Below are 21,952 nucleotides of genomic sequence, written 5' to 3'. Positions count from 1 at the left end.
TAAACCACCTACTTGCAGCTTTTCAGTATTTCCAATATAGGTAAAGCAATACCACACAGAGCTGGGGTACGGTTTCTTCACTTACTTGCATGTAGAAGTCCTTTTACACTGTGGAGAGCTCACAGTATGGAGAAATGCTTGCAGCCAACAAGACATGTTCATGAGAGGCCATCATGCTTCTCCATATAATGTTTCAATTATGGTAATTGCAAGTGGATTGTATTCAGAATTCATTAAAGCATTTCAGAGCATACTCCTGCTGTTCTTAAGCTGTTTGAATATTTATCAAAGTCAAAAGTTATAAGAAGCAAGCATGGTCCACACCTTGTAAAGTTCTGGATTCTAGAGACCAAGGTTGTATGTACACCTATCCCTAGAACATATATCCGTAGGATATATGTTACTTTTTCATTCAACACAAGCAAAGAAGGACTTTAACCTAATGACTGCTACCTTGAGCAATTATGTAGTTCAGAGATTTTAAAAAAATGACAATTTTTCTGCCTTATGAACACTCCTTGTCCAAGCAAAAATACCTAGGACTAAATGTTACACAAAAATGCCATTCAAAGTAGCTATTTACTATGATGATTATTGTGAATGGTCTATTTAGAAAGGGAAATTGTGGTCAATTGTTTTTAAATTACTGACCTTCAGGCTTATAGAGACATTATTGATCAATTTCTGGGCAAGAGCACAGGATAATCTTTGTCATATGATTGACTTTAACTGATAAGAAAATTTGGTTGATATCCAAAGATGATTAAAAAAAAAATACTCAAACAAACAAACAAACAAAAAAACTACAACACAACAATATTAAAAATATATTTTATAAATCCCTTCATGACTGACTATGTAATATTAATCTAGTGCAGTTAAATCAGTCAGTATTGCAACCTCTCTGTAAATGATTGAATATTTGTCCTTTTCGGTATGTATATTTAGCACACTAGAAAAAATACTCCTCCACTTCTTCCATAATGGTAATAAAAAGAAACTGATTATTTTTTACTTGTCCATAAAAAATGTCCCCCCAGCAAGCTGAATTTGATTAAGCTGGTATATCAGATATATATATGGAACTGTGCACACAAAGTAGGGCTTATAAGAACGTATGTACAAATTAGATGATTGCAATATTTAATAACTCAGTGAACCCTTGCTAATGTAACACTTTTTTTATCCATTCCGTTATTTGAAATTGAAATCATTTCTAGACAGAACATGTAGTACTTTCAGTCATTAAATGAGGCCACCTTTATCAAGATACTGATCATAAATGCTCTAAAGAAACATCTCAGACCTGGAAAGTTTACAACACAACGGGTGGAATACCAAGAAGATATACTTGTAAAAACAATTTTTCTTCATATTAAGATTAATTTCATGTCAATTGTAAACAAAATAAAACAAACAACACCAACAAAAAAAAAAGCCACAAAATAACAAACAACCCTCTTCCACCTTCATGAAGTCAATAAGACTTCAATCTAGGTGCTTCAACTGTACAAAAAACTAACAAATAAACAACCCCCCTCAATCTTATTGAAAGTGATGGAATTGGAACATTTTAAATGATCTTAACCTACACACTTCTCACCTTGGGCTTAGGCCAGGAAGTTAGTTGTAACCAGTATTTAATACTGAACAAATTCCAAGCGAAGGAAATTGGCTTCAGTGTTTCAAAAGTTAAGGTCAGTGGATATTGCACTGATCCAATGTGACATACACAAGACCCGATTGTTTAGATGTGAACTACTCATTACAAATTCATTGTTATTTTTCTATTGCCTTTCCTTGAGTCACTTTCTTTGAATCACCAAAAACTCCAGTCTGTGTGTGCTCTATTTCAATGGTAACTGCATTTAGTTTTGTTTAAAATACAGAATTAATCACTGTCAATCTCTCTCTCCTCTCTCTCTCTTTTTTTTTTTTTTTTTTTTTTTTTACTGACAGTGCTTCAAGTTTGCAGTGGAATTAGAAAATGATTGTTAATTTACACATACAAGATAATTTTATGTGACTTAAGAAAGATTAAATGGAACAATCAGGAGTGACAGTGGAAGAAATTAAATCAGGATATGAATGAGCGCTGTTTTATACTGTAGGTGTTCCTGCAAAACCTAATGCTAATACTTAAACTCATCAGTTAATCACTTCCCATATTCTTTTTCAAATATTAACCTTTTAAAAAGTTGAATTAGCTTAAGAATAACTTGATATATTATTAGGAGACATTTTAAAAGTCCATGCCGAAAAAGAATGGTTTTCTTTTTAAACAGTTTTTAATTATTATGAGGCTTATATGAAGAGGAAAATATATTTTAACAAGCATCCACACAAGTGGTCTGATTATGTTATTCTAATCTGCAAACCTAATTATCACCTTCTTATGGAGTACAAGGAACAGCTTTAGAAGAAAATTAATGTATCCTATCAGTGGGACAGTTTGTCACTTTATTAAATAATCATCTTCTTTGCAAATAAAATTGTTAGAAGCTTCATTGTATTAAGGAAAAAATAAAAGCCCTCACACCATTACATATTAAAATTAACTTCCCACCGTTTCTTTAATGGTCTATTAAGCCTTCACTGTGGTGGATTATGAAGTACAAATGAGGATATCAACTGTTTCTAAAACTGTAAGAAACAAAAATGTTCTAATTTTTGTTACTATGAGTTAGAATTTAGCAAGCATTTAAACATTTGTTTCCACTAGTTTCCAATGCAGTGAGTGTATAGTTAATACATACAAGCTAGATAATTCACTCTTTTTCTCTTTTTGATTAAAATCATAAGCTGTGTGTACAAAAGTGATGTCTCTCTATATACTTATTCTGTAAAACAGACAATTCACATTCTATATTTAAACCAAGGAGGAAAACAAACAAACAAACAAAAACATCCACAAAAGACCAAAATTTCACTTTCAAATCTTCAGAGGCCCCCTGTACAGTACTTGCAGAACTTTACAGTTTGCGAGTACATGCAGGAATCTACTTTGTAAGCAAGTACGGCATCATACTCGTTTGACCTGAAATGGCGAAATCCTAACGGGCTCACCAGGTACTAAAGATTTCTCACTGGTCATTGCAGTCAAAAACTTTGTTACAAGTTGTTGCCTTTGTCTTTTCCCCTTTCAGGATAAATATTATGGCTTCCATGTAGAGCTAACTTGGATTTTTAACTATCTTTGATTAAGTTATATTATTCACCAAAACCAAACACTACATAAAACAAAGCAATTTTTAATGGAATTTTCATTTAAAAATAGTTGTTAGCTATCAGACAGAATTTCAGTCTATAAAAGCATATTTTGCTTCCCTTTACTATCCTACAGATATCTATCTACGATGAGTCAATCTTCATCACCTGGGATTTAGGAGACACGGTTTATGTGTACCATGTTTGCACTAAAGGCTGGAACTGTATCTTCAACATCTCAGACAAGTGCTCTTACCTTTGCAATTCTAGCCATGGTTTTCAATGTTACTTGCTGGAGTTTTCACCCTGGCAGCAGGAAAAGAATGAAGAAGTCTCTCAGATGGACCTGTACTGTAACCACCAGTTTCAGGATGTCCAGGTACTCTATTTAGTATAAATAAACATTCACTATTACAGATTAAAAGAAAGAAAGAAAGAAAAAAACACCAAAAAACAACAACAAAAAAACTTCTTTGCCAATCTACTAACTTAATATTAAGGCAACTTATGCTTAAGTAAAAGAGAGGCACATAGGGAGAAACTGAGTCAGGGTGTTGAAGCTGGCAGTCTCCCATTTCAAGAAAGCACTGCAGTTCTTAGGGTAATAGCAAAGGACCCTTTCTGTCACTGAGGATTTTTTTTTTTTTTTTTTAGTTTAAATCCCAAATTACCTTACTTTTTAAATAGGAAAAATATCCTCAAATTGGGGAAACTATTTTCTGTCCAGTGCTATCATCTAAAGGAATCTTACTTACTTTACATACTTTTGCCACCTTCCAGAAAATAGAATACATTGCCCTCACAGGCAATCCAGAATTTCATAAGGTAAAGAACTTAGGTTTATTTTCCTTCCATGTTTTACATAATTTTTTTCTTCTGTTCTATAAGACTGGATAAAAATCATAAAAAATATGAAGCCTTGAGCTGTCAGAAAAATTTGGATGTTCCATCCACACAAAAGTTTTCAAAAATCCTATGTGTCTTCTCATCAGAAAGATGGATCAAACTGGTCGTGAAAGTCAATAATTACTTCATTCATAAAACTGTCATTCTGGATCTCATTAACATTTATATTCTTTGTGAGAAAAAGTCTCACAAAGATACTAATATTCCTTAAATATTATCTGATAGAGTTAAATGTTGACCTCTGTGGCTTTTGGGTAAGGTGTATCCAGTCATCAAAAAATGGTCCAATATTCCATGTCACTATATACGGAATATTAACAGTACTCTGTAAAATAAGAAAATCTGTCTAAAATATTGGAAGGTTACTTAATTTTAATGTACAAGACAGCACTTGAGTTAATGAAACAAACCATGAAGTCAATATTTTATGATAAACTCTGCCTCTGCATTTTTTACTTATAAATGTGAAGATCAATAGCATGCCTTGTAATAAAAGGTGTAAAATATAAAAGCTCAGATAGATCAGGCTTTCAATAGAAACAGTGGCAGGCCAATTAGAACTAATATCTTCCAAAAGTTTAGGCTTATTCCCAAATCCAAACTCTGGGAGAATAGAAGATTATATTTGTATGTAGATATTTCAAAGTGCTCTCAAAAAGCATAGAAATGATTAATTCTAGAAAAAGAGGATAGCAGTTATTTAGCCTGCAATGGCATCAGTATATATATATATGTATATATATCACTATACATATATAAATATATATATACATGTATATATATAGTGATATATATACTTATATATTTTTTGTTTTTCAGAATGTATTGGGCTTTCATTTCTACATGCTTTAAAACAGGGCTGCATCTCTAGCAGTGCTCTCAGACTGTCAAAGAGTGTTCTGGTAGAAGTGTACACAACATATAGCTGTATACCAGTAATAGTTTCAGAGATAAGAAAAATGTAATGAAAAAATTAAAAAGATATACATTATATAATAAAGACTTCCGAAAAATAATAAATAGTCCAAACAAAAGCAACATTTAAGACCTCAAGTGAGAGACATGGCTGAAAAGCACTTCTCTCTTGCTCTGTCAACTTATTCGTTTCCTTTTTTTTATTAAAACACTAAACCATGAGCATTAAGTAGCTCTTAATTTAGCCTTATAATAAAAAATTGAAATCCTTCCTAACCAAGAGTGTAGTTTTGCTGAAATCTGTATCCTTGATTGTTTTATAAGGTGAAGGAACAAAGTAAAGTCAAGAAAGGCAAGGAAAAAAGGAGTCAAAAGCAGAAAGAGGAACAAGAGACACTGTAAGATAAGAAAGGAAGAAAAAGGTAGGCATAAGGTAAACATGCCTTTTAGCAAGAACAGTCTTACAAGTTAAGATTTCATCTCAAAGACTTTCTTCACTTAAGACAGCTAAAAAGAACTACATTTGAAGAAATTGGTGAGAGATACTGTGAGAGACTACTGGCCACTAGCTTGTGCTCTAGGGTACTCAACCAGTGCATAGCTAGTGCTGGGATGGCTCTGGAAATACAGGCAAGATAGCCGCAGGGGTATTGCCTTGTGCTTGAGGTAGTCTGAATCTACTCTAAACCACAGAAGAACATGTGGTCTTGTGCTCCACGCAGATACTACAGTACCATCCACCTTAGAAACAGACCAGCAGTTCACTACAGAGGAGATCTGCTGTGACTCTACTTGAGTGAGAGAATTTTGAGAAATTGGAGGAGTAAGAGCAGGTTCAGATTAGCCCCAATAGGCATCTTCTTTCTCCTTGGCAGTATCTAACTTGTCTCTTCAACAGGGCTGTTCTGCATCATGCCTATATGCTTTTATCCCATGATTTTAGTGTCTTTGAGCATTGTGGGTGATGTCAAAGGAGCTTTGGTAGACAGAAGGAAGACTGCTGTGTGCATTTATAAAATATGGCAGATTGTAAATACTTCAGTGTCTTTGTTTTCTTACTCTATACGTAACAAAAGAGGTCAAAAATCTCTTGTTCTGGTATGCACTTAACTAGGATGCTACACATAGACCATCGCCTTCATAGCAGATGGGTGCAGGTTCCATGGTACTTACTTTGCTCACGTGAATAAAGAAGTGCATAAGTATTGTTAGTAATTTAAGCAATACAATTAAACACTCAGACTTTTTCCAGACTTCAAACAATACAAAAGTGCCTCTTTACAAGGTTAGTGCTCTGGCAACCTGGTAACAGAGTCAGATTCCCACCTGCTTGCTTATTTTCTGCTTTTCTGCCATAGTTGTGAACATAGTGTGTCTGATTGCCCCCCATCAGAAGGGGGAACTGTCTCCCCTGATCTCCTTCGTGTGTGAGTGCTTCTTACTATGAAGCCAGTCTAAAAACAGTCCCATGGCTGCAGTGGCATGGCTGCTGCACAGCTTTGCAACTGCAAGGATTTTTTTGAAGCACAGGTGCTACTTAATCAGGTCAATCCACTCAGGTTTAATTTTTAAAAGCCCACAACAATTTGACAATTAAATGTATGTTCCCAAATCACTTTCACAGAACATTTATGCTGCAATTCTGTATGAAATCAAAGCAACAAAACATATTGAAGCTTTCATTCAGAGTGAGTTGTCAGCTGCCTTATACCAGCAAGAACATACTTCTTTGATTAAGACATACTTTTTTCCTGAACATCAACAAAATCTCAATAACGAACTAGATTGACAGTTTAACACAGCCTTCAAGGCTTTACTATCAAAATCCAAATCACTTAAGAATCTACTGCTACTTCTGCTGCTACTATGGTTATTAGTATATCATCGTAACTAAAAGAAAAACATTCAAGAAGTATTTTAGTGCATAAAAAAATCAATGCTGTCTTTGTTTTTAATATATTGTGAGAACAAATATTCTAACCACAGAGAAAGTTCTTCAGTTGACCACTATACTCCCAAATCACAAGTTACTGTTCCAAAGAGCATTTGATGCCTTCAGACATCTTCATAATTGGCTCAGAAATAGCATGTTCCAAGAAAGGTTAACAGACCTTGCTGTTCCTCATATGGACAAATCTTTATTAAAAAAAAAAAAAAGCATAACTGAAAGTTCTCAAGAAACAAGAAGCCGTATGACTTGCAGCTGTTCCCTAAGCCTAATTTGAAAATAAAATAAAACAAAACAAAACATATCTAACAGACAGCCTCTCCCTCTGACTACTAAAAAAAAAAATCCTATGCAGTTTTTAGCACATCTACCTATGCCACGTGGATTCAAATGATAGCCTGGGTCTGAATTTTAGGCTGATCAGGAAAACAATTTAACGTAAATTCAATATGACCTTAAAATACTACATTATTTCTTTAACCTAAATAACAATATTAGTTGCTGGTATATGTAAATACACTTCTAGGGATTCAAAGTGGATACAATTTGAAAACTTGCCAAGCTTAATAGATTCACATTACTTAGTAGGTAACAGTCTTTTTGTCCAATGCTTTCCTGTTTTTTCTACTGTCATCCTCTTTATGCAACGACATACTACAAGCATCCACCTCATCCGCACAATCACTGATCAATAAAGGAAATCAGAATTCTGTAACTATTGTTTGTTAAGATTTGGAGACACAATATCAAAACAATATTGCTCCCCATATGTTACTTTAGCTGTCTTGTATCCCGCTTTGCAGTTTCCACGGAGAGATTTTCTGGGCCTTTTGAGCTGGAAGAGAGGGCATTCTGACCCATGGCTCACAATCTGCCACATACCTTACAGTCCTCATGTTGATCTGAGCCCATTTTAACACTTACCAAACAGAACATTACAGAGCACTTGACAGAGACAGATAGTACACACAGTGTGCATTTCCAGAAGTGCATGGAGCAGAGTCCTAAATCAACATGAATGAATGAACAATCTTTGTTGGACCAGGTTAGCAACCTTTTTTCTCCACTCTATCACCCCCCCTTCCCCCCCCCCCCCCCAAAAAAAAAAAAGTATTTAGATTAATAGTTGCCATTCATTTAGCGATACACTTACAAGAGAAGGCGGGGAGGTCTTCTTTCAGTGCCATGCTAGTGCACAGAACTGTTATCCTAATATAAGTAAGAAAGATGTAAATGACCAAAAGAGTATTCCCCAAACACATCAGGTCTCCTGTTAAGCAGACTATAAAATGTGGTGAGAGCAGGGCACTTTAAACTACTTTTTACTTTTAGCTACCTTTGGCTTCAATAGTAGCAGTGTCACTTATCAGAATAAGCAACAGACATTTCCTTTACATTACCAACTCAGCCAATATATTTCTCTGGTGTTGAAAAGATTACAAAACGTGTAGTGATTTCACAACACTTCTCCCCCCTACCCCCAAGGTATGTAAATGTATATAATTTAGGTATAAATGTGTAATATAAAGGATAAAAATAAAATATATAAAAATGAGAAAATATGTTTAAATATAAGATAAAATAGATATAATAATTTGGGTACTTTGATTCCAAAGAGAATCAATACTAAGATATATAATTCTCAATTTTGATTATGTATTTATGTTTTTATCAGGTGTAACAAAAAGAAGTAGTAGGTGTTATTTCACAAGTAAATCTAACACCCCAAACTATTCTGAAGACATCATTAGCCACAATGATGTAGTTATAACAGTAAGTACTATAGTACAACCACATCTATCATACAATCATAAAAATGCACTACAAGTATCATACAAGTGCATTATATGACATTGGTCTATGTTATAAAAAAATAGTATATTTAAAATATTTTATTTGGAACTATATATACAATGTTAATAAAACTACAATATACATCAAAAGTCAATAAGAACTATACCTGAAGGATATTCACAGGATTTATCTTATTTTGTGAGATACAAATTATAGTTTACTATACAGTATATGCTTGGAAAGAATACTTTTTGCTTTGTATTTTCTTATAAAGGTCTATTTCTTATAAAGGTCTATGTAACTTATTGTAATAAATATAAGAGACTTCAAATCAGAAAGAAATCTGATTATTTTCATGAAACTGATACATAGACATAAACCAGGCAAACTGTGTTCAAACAGAATAAAGAGGGAAATGGAAAATGCTATCTGAAATGATGGAGATGGGGGCACAGGCTCTTTATAACATACACTGAGGACTTAAAATCACTTCAGCTATATAATTAGCAAAGATAAGAACTATAGGGTATTTAATCAGGAACAGACACATTGTTTGAAAGGATTACTTTTTACGTCAGGTAATCTATTCAAAAATTTATTTTTAAAATTAGTACTGAGGTTTTGTATAGGGTTAGAGGGATTGGCTACATTATTTTGGCGTTTACCAGTTACCAAAGTCTTTCTAATATGACACAAAGTAGTCTGCAGTTTCAGAGTGTAGAATTGGAAGTTTGGGTTATATTAAGTTTAAGATTCTGGAGCTGAAGCAAACCTATGACCCATTTTCTCATGACTTAAGGCACAAGGCAAGTAAAAGCACATGCTGTATGATATGTCAATCCATGCAGTACTAAAGGAGTGGTATTTGGGTTCCCCTCATTATCAATGGCTACTGTAGTATAGGACAGCATAATGACATTCTCTAAAAATAGGGGCTTAATTACTGGAATTAATTACTGGAAGGATAAAAAAAGAAAGGAGAGGGGAGGGCAGGGGAGGGGAGAGGAGAGGAGAGGAGAGGAGAGGAGAGGAGAGGAGAGGAGAGGAGAGGAGAGGAGAGGAGAGGAGAGGAGAGGAGAGGAGAGGAGAGGAGAGGAGAGGAGAGGAGAGGAGAGGAGAGGAGAGGAGAGGAGAGGAGAGGAGAGGAGAGGAGAGGAGAGGAGAGGAGAGGAGAGACCCACAATGCACCCACAGGTCAGAGTAAAGGGAGTAAAGTCTTTCATATTGTGATTAAATTTTAATTTCTTTGTGCTAAAGAATAATGTGTTTATGTTTATTAAATAGGAAGTATAAAATTTATTTCTTAACAATTCATTTCATTGCTTTTAATGGCTTGGATATTGTCAATAATATTATATGCAAGTGCACTGTGACCATTTAGCAACTTGACTGGATTTTGAAAAATGTTTTGCTGGTTTGGTGATATATATTAGAAAGGGTTGCTGCTTAACTGTTTATAAAGCCCAGCATCTGTTATAAACATGAAATATAACCACATGAAACTTACGTAAAGATCTGTCATTTACTTCAGAGATTTGAATATTAGTTGATCCAAAATGAAGTTTGAAAATCAGCTGCAAATTTGCACTGGTAATATTCTCCAGTTCAAGTATCACATTGCATTTTGAGCTTGTGCTCAAGAAAATCAGGGAATATAACTTTATTCATTTGTATAAAAAATCCTGACCGTGTTCTATCAGCAAGAAACAAATAGTAAACTGTTTTGTGGTTTTGTTAGTGTTTCTCATACCTCTATAGACTCTTTTCATATGTGAATTTACCACAAATGAAAGTAGTCAGAAAGCTTTTTCTGTCATTGTACTATTAATTTTTTATTTCAAATGGTGTGACTATACAGTGAAAGAGACTCAGATTTAATTCCTATACAGTGAAGTTTACCTTTAAAGCATTGTAATAAAAAAAGGCAGTAGTTTTTAATTAATTAAAGAATGTGTAGAACATTCAACAGACACTTCAATCCATTGAAAAAGTTCAATGACCCACTCTGAGGAAAGAAACATCATCTTCAATAAAATCCTTTGCTAGCCTGACATCAGTTGAAGAAAATTAGATTTTATTGACGTTGGCCTATAGCATATGGATAGACCTGTTGTGAATCAACAGTTTGTTACTTGCAGAAAGCATGCTGGGCCAATTCCTTTATATCATTGTGCACCATGTAGAACAATCCTTTATCCTAGACAATGCAATGATTTTCACCCTTTAACACATTTTCTACTTGACAATTTCTACTGCAACTGTTTCTTTAGCAACTGAGTATCATTACATATCTTTAAAGTGCTTACAATTCCTTAAAGGAAAAACATCCCCATATCTTTTCAATATTAACAAGTGTCTATTTCAATTATTTGTTCATTATTAACAGTCCAGAATGGCAAGTGTTTCACAATAATCCACTCCAGTGAATATGCCGAGTGAGCAGATAACCCTTACCACCATATCAGTACAGAACCTGAACCCATTTTAGTCCAGCAGTAGTGAACTTGATAACTGAGCACCCTAAGAAGGAGATAGTCACTGCTCCGCATAGGGTCTGATACAGTCCACTGTTTTCAAAGATGTAGTTTGAAATCACAGGGGATATATAGAACTGCCAGTCCTCTACTTAGAATGAATTTTTTACAGCACACTACCTCTAGTCCTCATGAATCCGAACCTAGTGCTCTCCAATCACACCAGCTTCCCCTACAGCCACTACAGAATAGTCTTAAACAGAGTAAAAGATATAGAATCATAGAATATCCCGAGTTGGAAGGGACCCACAAGGATCACTGAGTCCAACTCCTGGCGCCACACAGGTTTACCCAAAAATTCAGACCATATGACTGAGAGCACAGTCCAAATGCTTTTTAAACTCCGACAGGCTTGGTGCTGTGACTACAGCCCTGGGGAGCCTGTTCCAGTGCACAACAGCCCTCTCAGTGAAGAACCTTTTCCTGATATCCAGCCTGAACCTCCCCAGTTGCAACTAGACACCATTTCCTCGGGTCCTATCGCTGGTCACCTGCCCAGATACCACCTACCCCCCCACTCCCCCTCATGAGGAAGCTATAGACTGTGATGAGGTCTCCCCTCAGCCTCCTCTTTTCCAGGCTGAACACGCCAAGTGACCTCAGCCGCTCCTCGTATGTCTTCCCATCTAGGCCCTTCACCGTAGCCCTTCTCTGGACACTCTCCAATAGTTTCACATCCTTTTTATAGTGTGGTGCCCAAAACTGCATGTAGCACTCGAGGTGAGGCCGCACCAGTGCAGAGTAGAGCAGGACAATACCTTACTTCGACCGACTAGCATGTCAACTAGCGTATTCCCATGACTGACTAGCATATCCATAGCATTAAGTCCTTAGTCTATTATTGCTTTCTAGATAAATGACAAAAATGTGAAATTTTGTATCTGAGAAAGGCACAGATACTGGAGATGCACATTGCTGTCAATTTTGCTCTATATGCAACAGACATAGGTAGGCTGAATCAGCATTATTCTCCAAGTGTCCTCTTTTGGGAACTTATTATGGACTAATATATCTTGAATGAAATAAGGATGTCTAAGGAAAAATAAACATTTTTAATATAATTTAATGTGTTAACCCAAGCTGCAACGTGACAGACTCAGGCTGTTGTAAAAATCAAGTAAATATATAATATTGTTGTATCTTTCGCAGATATAAACTGTATTAAGTGGATATCTGCATAGTCCTTACACTAAGGATTCAATAACTCTAGGTGAAGTCAAGAGAATAGCTGCAAGGTAGTATAAAAACAATCCTATTAGTTTTGTCCCAGATCAGGGAACTCAAACACGCATGATACACTTCAGGCAGTTTTTCTAGAGATGAACTACTCCATGGTTGAAGTCTGACAAAAGACATGATGATTCTTCTTTACTTATCTTATGATAATTAAGACTTTTACTTATCTTCATGATGATGATTCTTTACTTTTTATTTATTTATTTATTTATTTTTCTGCCTATAAGCATTACAAGCAAGAGCTATGCAGAGTAGGCTGTATAACTACAAACCACATCTGGATAATGTGAAAATATTTCAGACTCGGTCATATGTTTTGTTTTTTGTTTTTTTTATTTTTTTGCCTAGAGTTGCTGCTTCTTATGACTACTATTGCAGCAATACTGCCTGAGTTCAGAGGTGTTGCTCCCTGGAGTCTTATTCTTTTATGAAAAGAAACCTGTCAGTTCAATGGGACAGGTAACAGATGTCTGCAATCTGGTCTCTGCACGGGGCCCATGCTTTCGTTTTAAGCGTTTTCAGCTCTGTCACAACATGGAAGGGAGGAGAGGTTGAAGGAAACAGGAAAGGATGAAATGTCTGTAATTCAAGTTAGAAACTGTGTATTGATGATTAGTTTATTCACTTTAAATATGTACTTGTGGTTCAACCCTAAAGACTACATCACTTACGCTGAAAAAACTGCAATAATAATGAAAATATCTAGTTTTGTTCTATTCAAATTGAAACATTTTGACATCTCAATTCGAAGCTAAATAAACCAATCTTAAAACGAAGACTAAATACATCTGAGAATGTAGCATTTTATCCACCCCATGACAAACTGTTTTGCTTTTAATCTGAGGTTGCTGTATGCAAAAATAAGCAGAAAGTTTTAAACTTTCAGTCACCAAACTGGAATTACTACTTGCTTTCAACAGCAAGGGATCTGGGGAATCTACGATATTTGAGTAGAATAACTGTATTCTAGTTTATTTGCTGCCAGGCTGGTTTAAAAATCTTTTCAGATACAGCACATGAAAGGATTTATTTATTTATTTACCTATTTATTTATTTTGATGTCAGACAAGATGCTTTACTATGATGACTACACATTATAGTTCAGTACTCCAGCTGGGGCACATGGGATAACATGCTAAAGATTCATTTACTTTCCATTTCCGCCATCTTTTCTTTCAGTGGCCATTCCAGATTAAATAAAAGCATAAGTAAACAAGTTGAAAGGGAATCTCAGAAGTACATGGTCAAGAACATGATACAAATTGAGTTACGAGGAATAGGAACCTTTTCTGCATACTGATTTCCTCTACATAAGAGAGGAAAATTGACTGATGTTTGAAAATCTCAAAGATGATATACTTAAAACTGTAAATGCAATTTATAAATCCTACTTTAGTTTACCAAGACTAAGAAATACCTTGTATACTATTGGGTGCTAGAGAGTCAAATTAGCATTCCTAATTTAACTGAATATTACTTTAAAATAGTTAATATCAACTTGAATGATTTTTTTAGTTGTTGAATGTTTTCTTTGTTTCCATGTGTATATTCTGGTCACATAACTCATACATCTGTTATTCCCAGCATCAAGTCTATGATGTTTACACAGATCTCCCTGCAGGGCATTTTGGCCTAACTGAATCGTTATTTCAACAGTACGTCCTAGTTTAATGATACTGTTACTTGAAATGCTGTCTTTTGCAAGTTTTCTTCCCCCTGAGGTTAACACAGCCCTTCCACACTGAAAGTAGGAAGTTTGACCCTATTCTTAAGTAAGAGATGATGGGAAGCAAACCCTGCTCTCTTGCACACAGGGTTCTCTGCATTTCAGACCTGTGGAGTAGGTACCACGACAGCTGAGATTCTGTTTTTTAAAACCTTAATGCAATGCCAGTGCTGGCTTCTAATGTGTGTGCTAACGATCATAAGATACGATTACTTAAAAAGACTTATTAGGATTCATTCTTTTGACAGAAGTGGGGATGCCGCTGTGTTCTCACTTCCCTTCTTTTCTATTTGACCATCACCAAAAGAAAAATTTTTCTCCTGCAGATCCATTTTTACAAACAAGTAATGAATATTTTACAATCTCTGTAAGATACTTATGCTGAGCCCTATTTATAAAATCATATAAAGCCATTCTATATATTACAGCATACAAGTATTTTTAAGTAACTAAGACATTAGTTATTAAGACTGATTAACTTAAGATTCTGAACAGAGGACACCCATTTGACAAAGGGACTTGACTTCAGCTTAATAACAATCTGAAACATACAGGTGCTTCATTGAAAAGAAATGACACAAGGTAGCCACTAAGTCATATGAAGACTTAAGAAACAACAGGTTTTTAATTCATGTGTATTTACATATACTTATCTTAATCAGAGATTTTTCAAAGACCTAAATGTCTAAACGTCTCTAGGCAGTTTAGAAATCCACGTTTTATTTAATTTCTTTCCCTTTTTAATAAGTCAGTACCAAGTCTTTGTACTACGAACCTAAAAACTAAAACTTATGAACACTGCAGTTTCAAAATATGTCAGAGTTCATAATAATTAGTCATCTACTTCCAAAGTATTCTACAATATTAGTAAGTAGTGATTAAAAAGTCCTTATAAGCCTTGTGGTATGTTCTCATTTTCATTCTGAGAAGGTAAACAAGTGCAGAAAGATTCTGCTTTCATACACAAGTACAGCATATCAAGAGTTTCCATACTGGTATGATCTATTTACACATGAAACATGGCATCAGCACGTCAAGAAATATTCATACAAATATAAGGATCATCAATACCAGTATTTAAGGCAAAAGATTCTCCAACCCCAAACTTAACCTTAAGTAACATCACTGGAGTAAATACAGTACCTTTGGGTTTCAAAAGACTCCTGCATGTAGCGTAAACTCACAGTTTCTTTTCAGTGAGAAAACGTTTTATATATTCATTTTCAAAGTTGAACCTTAGGGCAAGGATCTGCTTTACGAAACTGAATGATAGCTGTGGGAGTGCAAAACTTTGGAAAATCAGGCAAGAAAAAAATAACAAAGCTACAAAAGAATTAATTTTAAAAGTCATGAGAGAGATTCACAAGTGACAATGCAGGATTTCCAAATGAGTAAGTGCTATTAACCATGGAGCGCACTATGAATCTGACCTGAGATGCACTTGCTGATCCTAAATCATTTAGATCACACAGAAAATTCCACACTGGTGAAAAAAAGTGGTTAAAAAAAAAAAAAAAAAAAAGTCTTGTGGTTTCACAGACATCTAAATAAGAGTTTTATTTTCACACACTGCAGGAAAACGCTGCTACAGCATATTATGGAGCATTGCCACATGCTAATAACTGTTAGTGGAACAAACTATTTGTGAACTAACATCATTTGGAAAATTCTATTCAACAAAAATAGAAATCCACATTTTTTTCTTACTACACAAAAGAAGTAACTTAAAAAAAATCAGTCTCTATTACAATACTTTGTTCAAGTCTTTACATTCTTTTTTTAGAAATGCGTAATCATTCTAAATAGTCTTTCAACACCCAGAGAATCCTTCCTTTTTTTCAAGTTCTTTCAATACCACTGTACCAAAGCACACAGGGACTGGAACTATATATTTTTGTAATTAATTTCTTTAAGATAATGTTAGAAACCTCAGGTTTCTTAAAATATAGATGAATTTCAAGGTGAGCCTGTTAGCAGATGTTATTAATGGCGTATGATTTATTGTGACATGAAATCTGATCTGAAACTCATGTTATTAGCTGAGCTTTTTATAAATTATAATTGCCAACTGCTGAAAATATGCAGAAAGACCACTGATAAACTAGCTTCATTTTCAGGGCCTAGAATATCTGCATTTGCTAAATGTCCAATATCTTTCTGAATGAGTATGATACATTTGGATGTGCAGGCTTAAGTTCAGATCTTTTCACAGTATAATTCTTTCAGAATGAGAAGAATCGGAGGTAGAAAGTGGTCATATAACATAAATGTTTAGTGTGGAACTTAAAGAGAAATATATAGTTTGGTTCTCGTATGTCATTGCATATATACTAAACAGATTGAGTATTTTAGGAAAAAAGCCCCCATCTTGGACTGTTAAGTGTAAAATTTATACTTGCAACATGAAAACTGTAAGTTAAATAATATTCAAACATGTTCAAGCATCACTCTCTACAGCCCTAATGAGGCTGCATAAACAACATATTTTATCATCCTAAGGTCTATGAAGATCGGCATCTAAACAAGATCTTCCAGTTGACCCTGATGGAGAACTGAAGAAAGTCTGCAGACATGACAAAACATTCGTTTCAATAATTATTTACACATATTCATTTTATATTGCAAAGAACTTCACATCTTACTTTTCTCTCCTCATGTGCCTTTACATGTTAATTAAAGTTTCTAAAATGTTGCTTTTATCCATCACAACTGATTGCTAGATTACCTAAATAGAAAAACATAAGCATTGCATTGTGAATATTATCTACTCAACAAACCAGATATTGAAAGGAGGTGAATTTACAGTACATGTTGTAATACATTTTTAATTTCCAGAAAAGCTCTGAGATAACATTCCAAATTCAAAAAAGCAACACAAGGAACAGATGCAAAGTCTCATTCCTGACTTTTTTACATATCCAAAGCTATTTAATGATAAAAGCATTTATGTGTAAAGTGGCATTCACTTGACCTTACTAAGAGTATATATGGAAGAGCCCCCTGTCAATGTACCAGTGTGCGTGTGGGAATGAAACATAAGGATCACCATCTGCAGCTGTCTAATAAGTGTTCTTCAGTGCCTAATGGCAAAGTGTCAATTCATGGATCCTCAGTTACCACAATGCATCATCTTGTCCGTGCTAGTCTTACAAGTCAAACATTTTGCATGTGAGAACAGTTTATTTATAATGCTATTCATTTCAGTTGAAATACCAGATATGAAACAGTTATGCTACAAGCAGTCTGGGAGCATATACTTAATATAAAATGCATTGATTTCCTCTCTTTTATAAGAATCAATATTTTAAAGGCTGTGCAAAATTTAACCCCTTACAGAACATAATATAATGAAATGGAGATAATCTTTCACATGCAAGCATTTTGAGTTTCTTACCTACTGTTGAACTTCTCTGGATGTTTTTCTCTCATGATATGGAATCTGTGGGCAATTGAAGCATCCTAGCAGGAAAAAGAAAACCATAAATCTACCATAACAGGAAAATTACAAAAATGTAAACAAGGCATATTGTTTTAAGGTGTTTTATTAACTACTATTTTCAACAAGAGCAATAGTCTGATCACTTAGAAAGTTTACAGGCACACTGTTCCAAGAATGAGATCTATCTGAATGTAATTAATTTATTACACTTGTTACAGTCTCCATTATTCCTTTTTAGAAATCAGACATGATATTACATTTACTGAAAGAAGCTTCAACTTCTTTATTAGAACATTAACACAGTCCTTTTTATTTTTGTTGTTGTTGAAATACTAAAGTCCATGAAATCTCTAGCTTTAGAAATGCTAAGTGATAGATTTAGCAGAGTTATTATGCACATACAGCTTGATATTTGTGTAAGACCAAATCTTTCTATAGAATTTGGTAGAAAATGAAAATAACTGCTGAGATATCTTTCCTCTATGTCAGGGTGGAAATGATCTGGGGGGAAATGGTTATTAATATAATAAAAGAGACTTTTAAATTAGGTATATACTATTAAAGTGTTTTGAAAAAATAAAAAATGATGCTAATAATAGAATCAAATGTGTATTTGAAATGAAATACCAAAATGAAAGATGTGTGTAACATTTTAAAGAAAATCAAACCATTGTAATGGTGGAAGTTGCTGAAAATAAAGTATTTCGAACTGCTCTGCTAGAATCAGTTTTCACAGCATTTATATTGCAGGTATGAAAGTAATGTTTTCCTCAGGTATAAAAATAATTTTTTCCTCATTCTAGATAATGTCATATTTATTTCACTTAATAATTCATAAAAAAGATACAAACTGGGAATTAAGAAAGCACAAATTTTGTTTTCATCTTTTAATGTATGTATTAAATGAGGTGTGAGAGTATGAAATCTACCAACTCTACAGTCTTGCAGAAGATGGTAAACATTGGATCGTGTTTTCATAATTATGTCTTAAAATGCTGCATATATAAGAATATACATATGCAAAGTGTTAGTTTAGTTAGTAAGAATTTTAAATGAATTGTAAATGAAATGAAAATGTAAATAGTTTGACAGAAACTACAAACACAATATCACTATAATCAACTATCGTGTATAAGAAAACTTAAATGATTATAGAAATATAAAAAACAAAGAATTTGAGAAAAGTATCAAATTCAGTATGAAGTCTATATCTAGCAATATTTTAAATGATTTTCAAACTATCAAAATCAGCAAATTAAAATTTGGGGGAAAAAGAACATGAAATACTTTACTTAAATTTTATCTTGTTGCTGATTCCAAACATGATTAAGATATTTTAAAATCATTTTTATTTAAACACATCAACTTTAATGTAATTAATATAAATAAGCAAGCAAGTATTTAGTGCAGATATACAGGCACCACTAACATCAAACATGGATACAACACCATGACTAAAACAGGTCTTTATTTACTAAGACTTTGTTTTACTAACAGGGTATCTTTCAGAGAACAAACTAATCCAGCCTCCGGGTTTGGTTTACTAAACCACAAGTACTTTGGAAAATAAATGCATGAACTTTAATACTATGTCCAAAAAAGAATCACTTAGATAAATTGATAAAATGTATATATTTTTTTAAGATTATGAATAAAAGGCAGTAAGTGATTACATTTTATATGCACTCTACGTATGTAAGGATGTAGAATGTAGAATGTTTTTAGCAACATGACTTGTGATCAGTGACAAAATAATAATAGAATCATAGAATATCCTGAGTTGGAAGTGACCCACAAGGATCATCAAGTCCAACTCCTGGCACCGCACAGGTCTACCCAAAAGTTTAGACCATCTGACTAAGTGCACAGTCCAATCACTTCTTAAATTCAGACAGGCTTGGTGCAGTGACTACTTCCCTGGGGAGCCTGTTTCAGTGTGCAACCACCCTCTTGGTGAAGAACCTCTTCCTGATGTCCAGCCTAAACTTCCCCTGCCTCAGTTCAACACCATTCCTGCGGGTCCTATCACTGGTGTTTACGGAGAACAGGTCCCCTGCCCCTCTACTCCGCCTCACGAGGAAGTTGTAGACTGCGATGAGGTCCCCCCTCAGCCTCCTCTTCTCCAGGCTGAACAGGCCCAGTGACCTCAGCCGCTCCTCATACGTCTTCCCCTGTAGGCCCTTCACCACCTTCGTCGCCCTCCTCTGGACACTCTCCAACAGTTTGATGTCCTTTTTGTACTGTGGTGCCCAGAACTGCACACAGTACTCAAGGTGAGGCCGCACCAGCGCAATCTATTAGTTGCATCACTAGATGTACTGATTCGATTGAAATACTCACTTTATTCATGATCTAATTACACAGTTTCTAAAAATGAATATAATTTGTTGTTTTATGAAGATTACATCTACTTATTTATTTTTCTATTATCTTTGAGAATGGAATTGTTATTTGACACTTTACTGTCCCACAAGGACATGAGAAGAAAAAGCTCTAGGGACTGAACTAGTGTTAGTCATAAAATGCACAGTAGTTCTGTCCTGTCATCCAAACTGTCATCAGAAACTTGTCAAACTACACTTATAATTACTTTAAATTTATTTTCATGTGCAATGCAATTTTATAAGGTAAATATCCACAAATATCCAGGTGATCCCACAGTTTTTGAAGATGGATAAAATAAAGCTGACAGTAAACCCTGAGACGTCACTCTGCTAAACAAAGCCTGCCAGCTGAACTAAAATAATAACTCTGTTAACTCTAGAAAAACCTATTATTCATACGTTATCCCACATTAGATGTGCCAACGTTAGAAAAGTACATTTGTTATCCAGTTCTATATGAAAATAAATAAATAAATAAATGAACTACTGTTGTGGTTAACTGTTAATTTTCTCTACATTGAAGCAAAAGACAGACTCAAGACAAAATGAACAAAGGAGTAGTAGCATATTTGACAGAAACTAGGAAACACTAATCAAGGACTAACTGTCTAATGAATGAAATGAAAAGGCTAATGTGCTTACTCATGCATAACAAATGCAAGGCACAAACAAGCTAGGGATCAATGCCCACTGCAGATGGCAAACAGGCAGTTGTTTCTATGCAAGGTTGATTTGACTGAATTTTTTCCCCTGCCTGAACATTTTCTGACTCCAAAATAGATCAACTAACATAATGAGCTGAGAGGAAAAAAAAAAAAAAAGTGATACACATAGCTAATTTTGATGTACCCAACATGAGGTGGGCACACATCAGAACAATTTACAAAAACTGCTGAAAGGCTATGGCTTTGTCAATGGAGACTGTAAAACAGACTAGTTACTATACACAGATAAATTCCAGATAAGTCCCACAGGTAAGCAGGGGAGCTGCTAAGGTTTTTTAGGTTAATACTGCCTGATGGCTTTTTTAAGCCCTTGAATGCACAGCCCTTAAATTCCCTAGACAAGGACTTCATCCCAACTATAACTCCATGCTGTAGAATAATCTGAAACCCGTCCATGCTGGTTGCTCGTTAACAACATAATCCTTTGTTTCAGAGAGGAGAATAAAAAAAAAAAAAAAAAAAAGAAAAAAATAATGGCTTTTTTTTTCTTTTTTTTTTTTTTAATGTCTATAATCTTTTATTTGTTAAGATAGTAACATATAAACTAGTATAAATAAAGAACAACCATAACAATTAAAAGAGCAGGAATCCGAGAGTGGGTAGGAATGCAAGTTCTGTCTTCCTAGAGCTGCAGGGATTACCAGATACCGTCCCTGAATCCTAAGGAAAAACTGTTATGAGTTTTGCATTTCTGGGTGAAGAGAGCAGAGGGTCCTTCATAGATAGCTGTTCATGCTACATTTGAAATAGGATTCATTTTAGTAGACTTCAGTCATTTCAAAAAGAGGCATCTAGCCTACAGTACTCGGAACATAAAACTGTTGTTGGATCAATGACAAAATTAATTTATTTTTGTGTCATGAGCAATATTGAAATCACCTAACTATACTGAAAAACAAAGCAATATCCACATTTATGGTAAGATGAATATTATTTGTGTGTTGTCATCTTAATAATGCTAGCATTTCCTGGTACCTGATATTGTGGATGGCCAGTCAAATTTGACACTTGATTTTTGTACTTGATAATAAAATTGATGTAAAAGTGAAAACACAGGAGTCAGTAAAGCAAACTCAAATGCTTCATGCATACCTAGCAAGGTAACAAGTGAACAGTTTTTTAACCAGATCACTTGACA

General features: G+C 34.4%; 1 protein-coding gene across 41 annotated transcripts in view; it reads right to left on the bottom strand.

The window, feature by feature from the left end:
• Positions 1-21,952, bottom strand: part of DGKB (diacylglycerol kinase beta) — a 394,011-nt gene that overhangs the window by 126,530 nt on the left and 245,529 nt on the right. For 36 of the 41 annotated variants that reach the window (XR_014579916.1, XR_014579917.1, XR_014579918.1 and 33 more), the window contains one exon: positions 17,661-17,725. Coding sequence is in view for 36 of the 41 variants with exons in the window: in XM_083824538.1 (XP_083680664.1) it covers positions 17,661-17,725 (65 nt within the window). In the remaining 5 variants the exon portion in view is untranslated. Of the gene's footprint in view, positions 1-3,463; positions 3,592-17,660; positions 17,726-21,952 lie in introns of all 41 variants that reach the window. The other 5 variants (XR_014579919.1, XR_014579920.1, XM_083824564.1 and 2 more) reach the window with 1 other exon arrangement.

The sequence above is a fragment of the Anser anser genome (assembly GCF_964211835.1).
Source record: "Anser anser genome assembly, chromosome: 2".
NCBI classification, from domain to species: Eukaryota; Metazoa; Chordata; class Aves; order Anseriformes; family Anatidae; genus Anser; species Anser anser.
The sequence above is the reverse complement of the archived record's forward strand: the minus strand, read 5'-3'. Positions and strand labels throughout refer to the sequence as shown.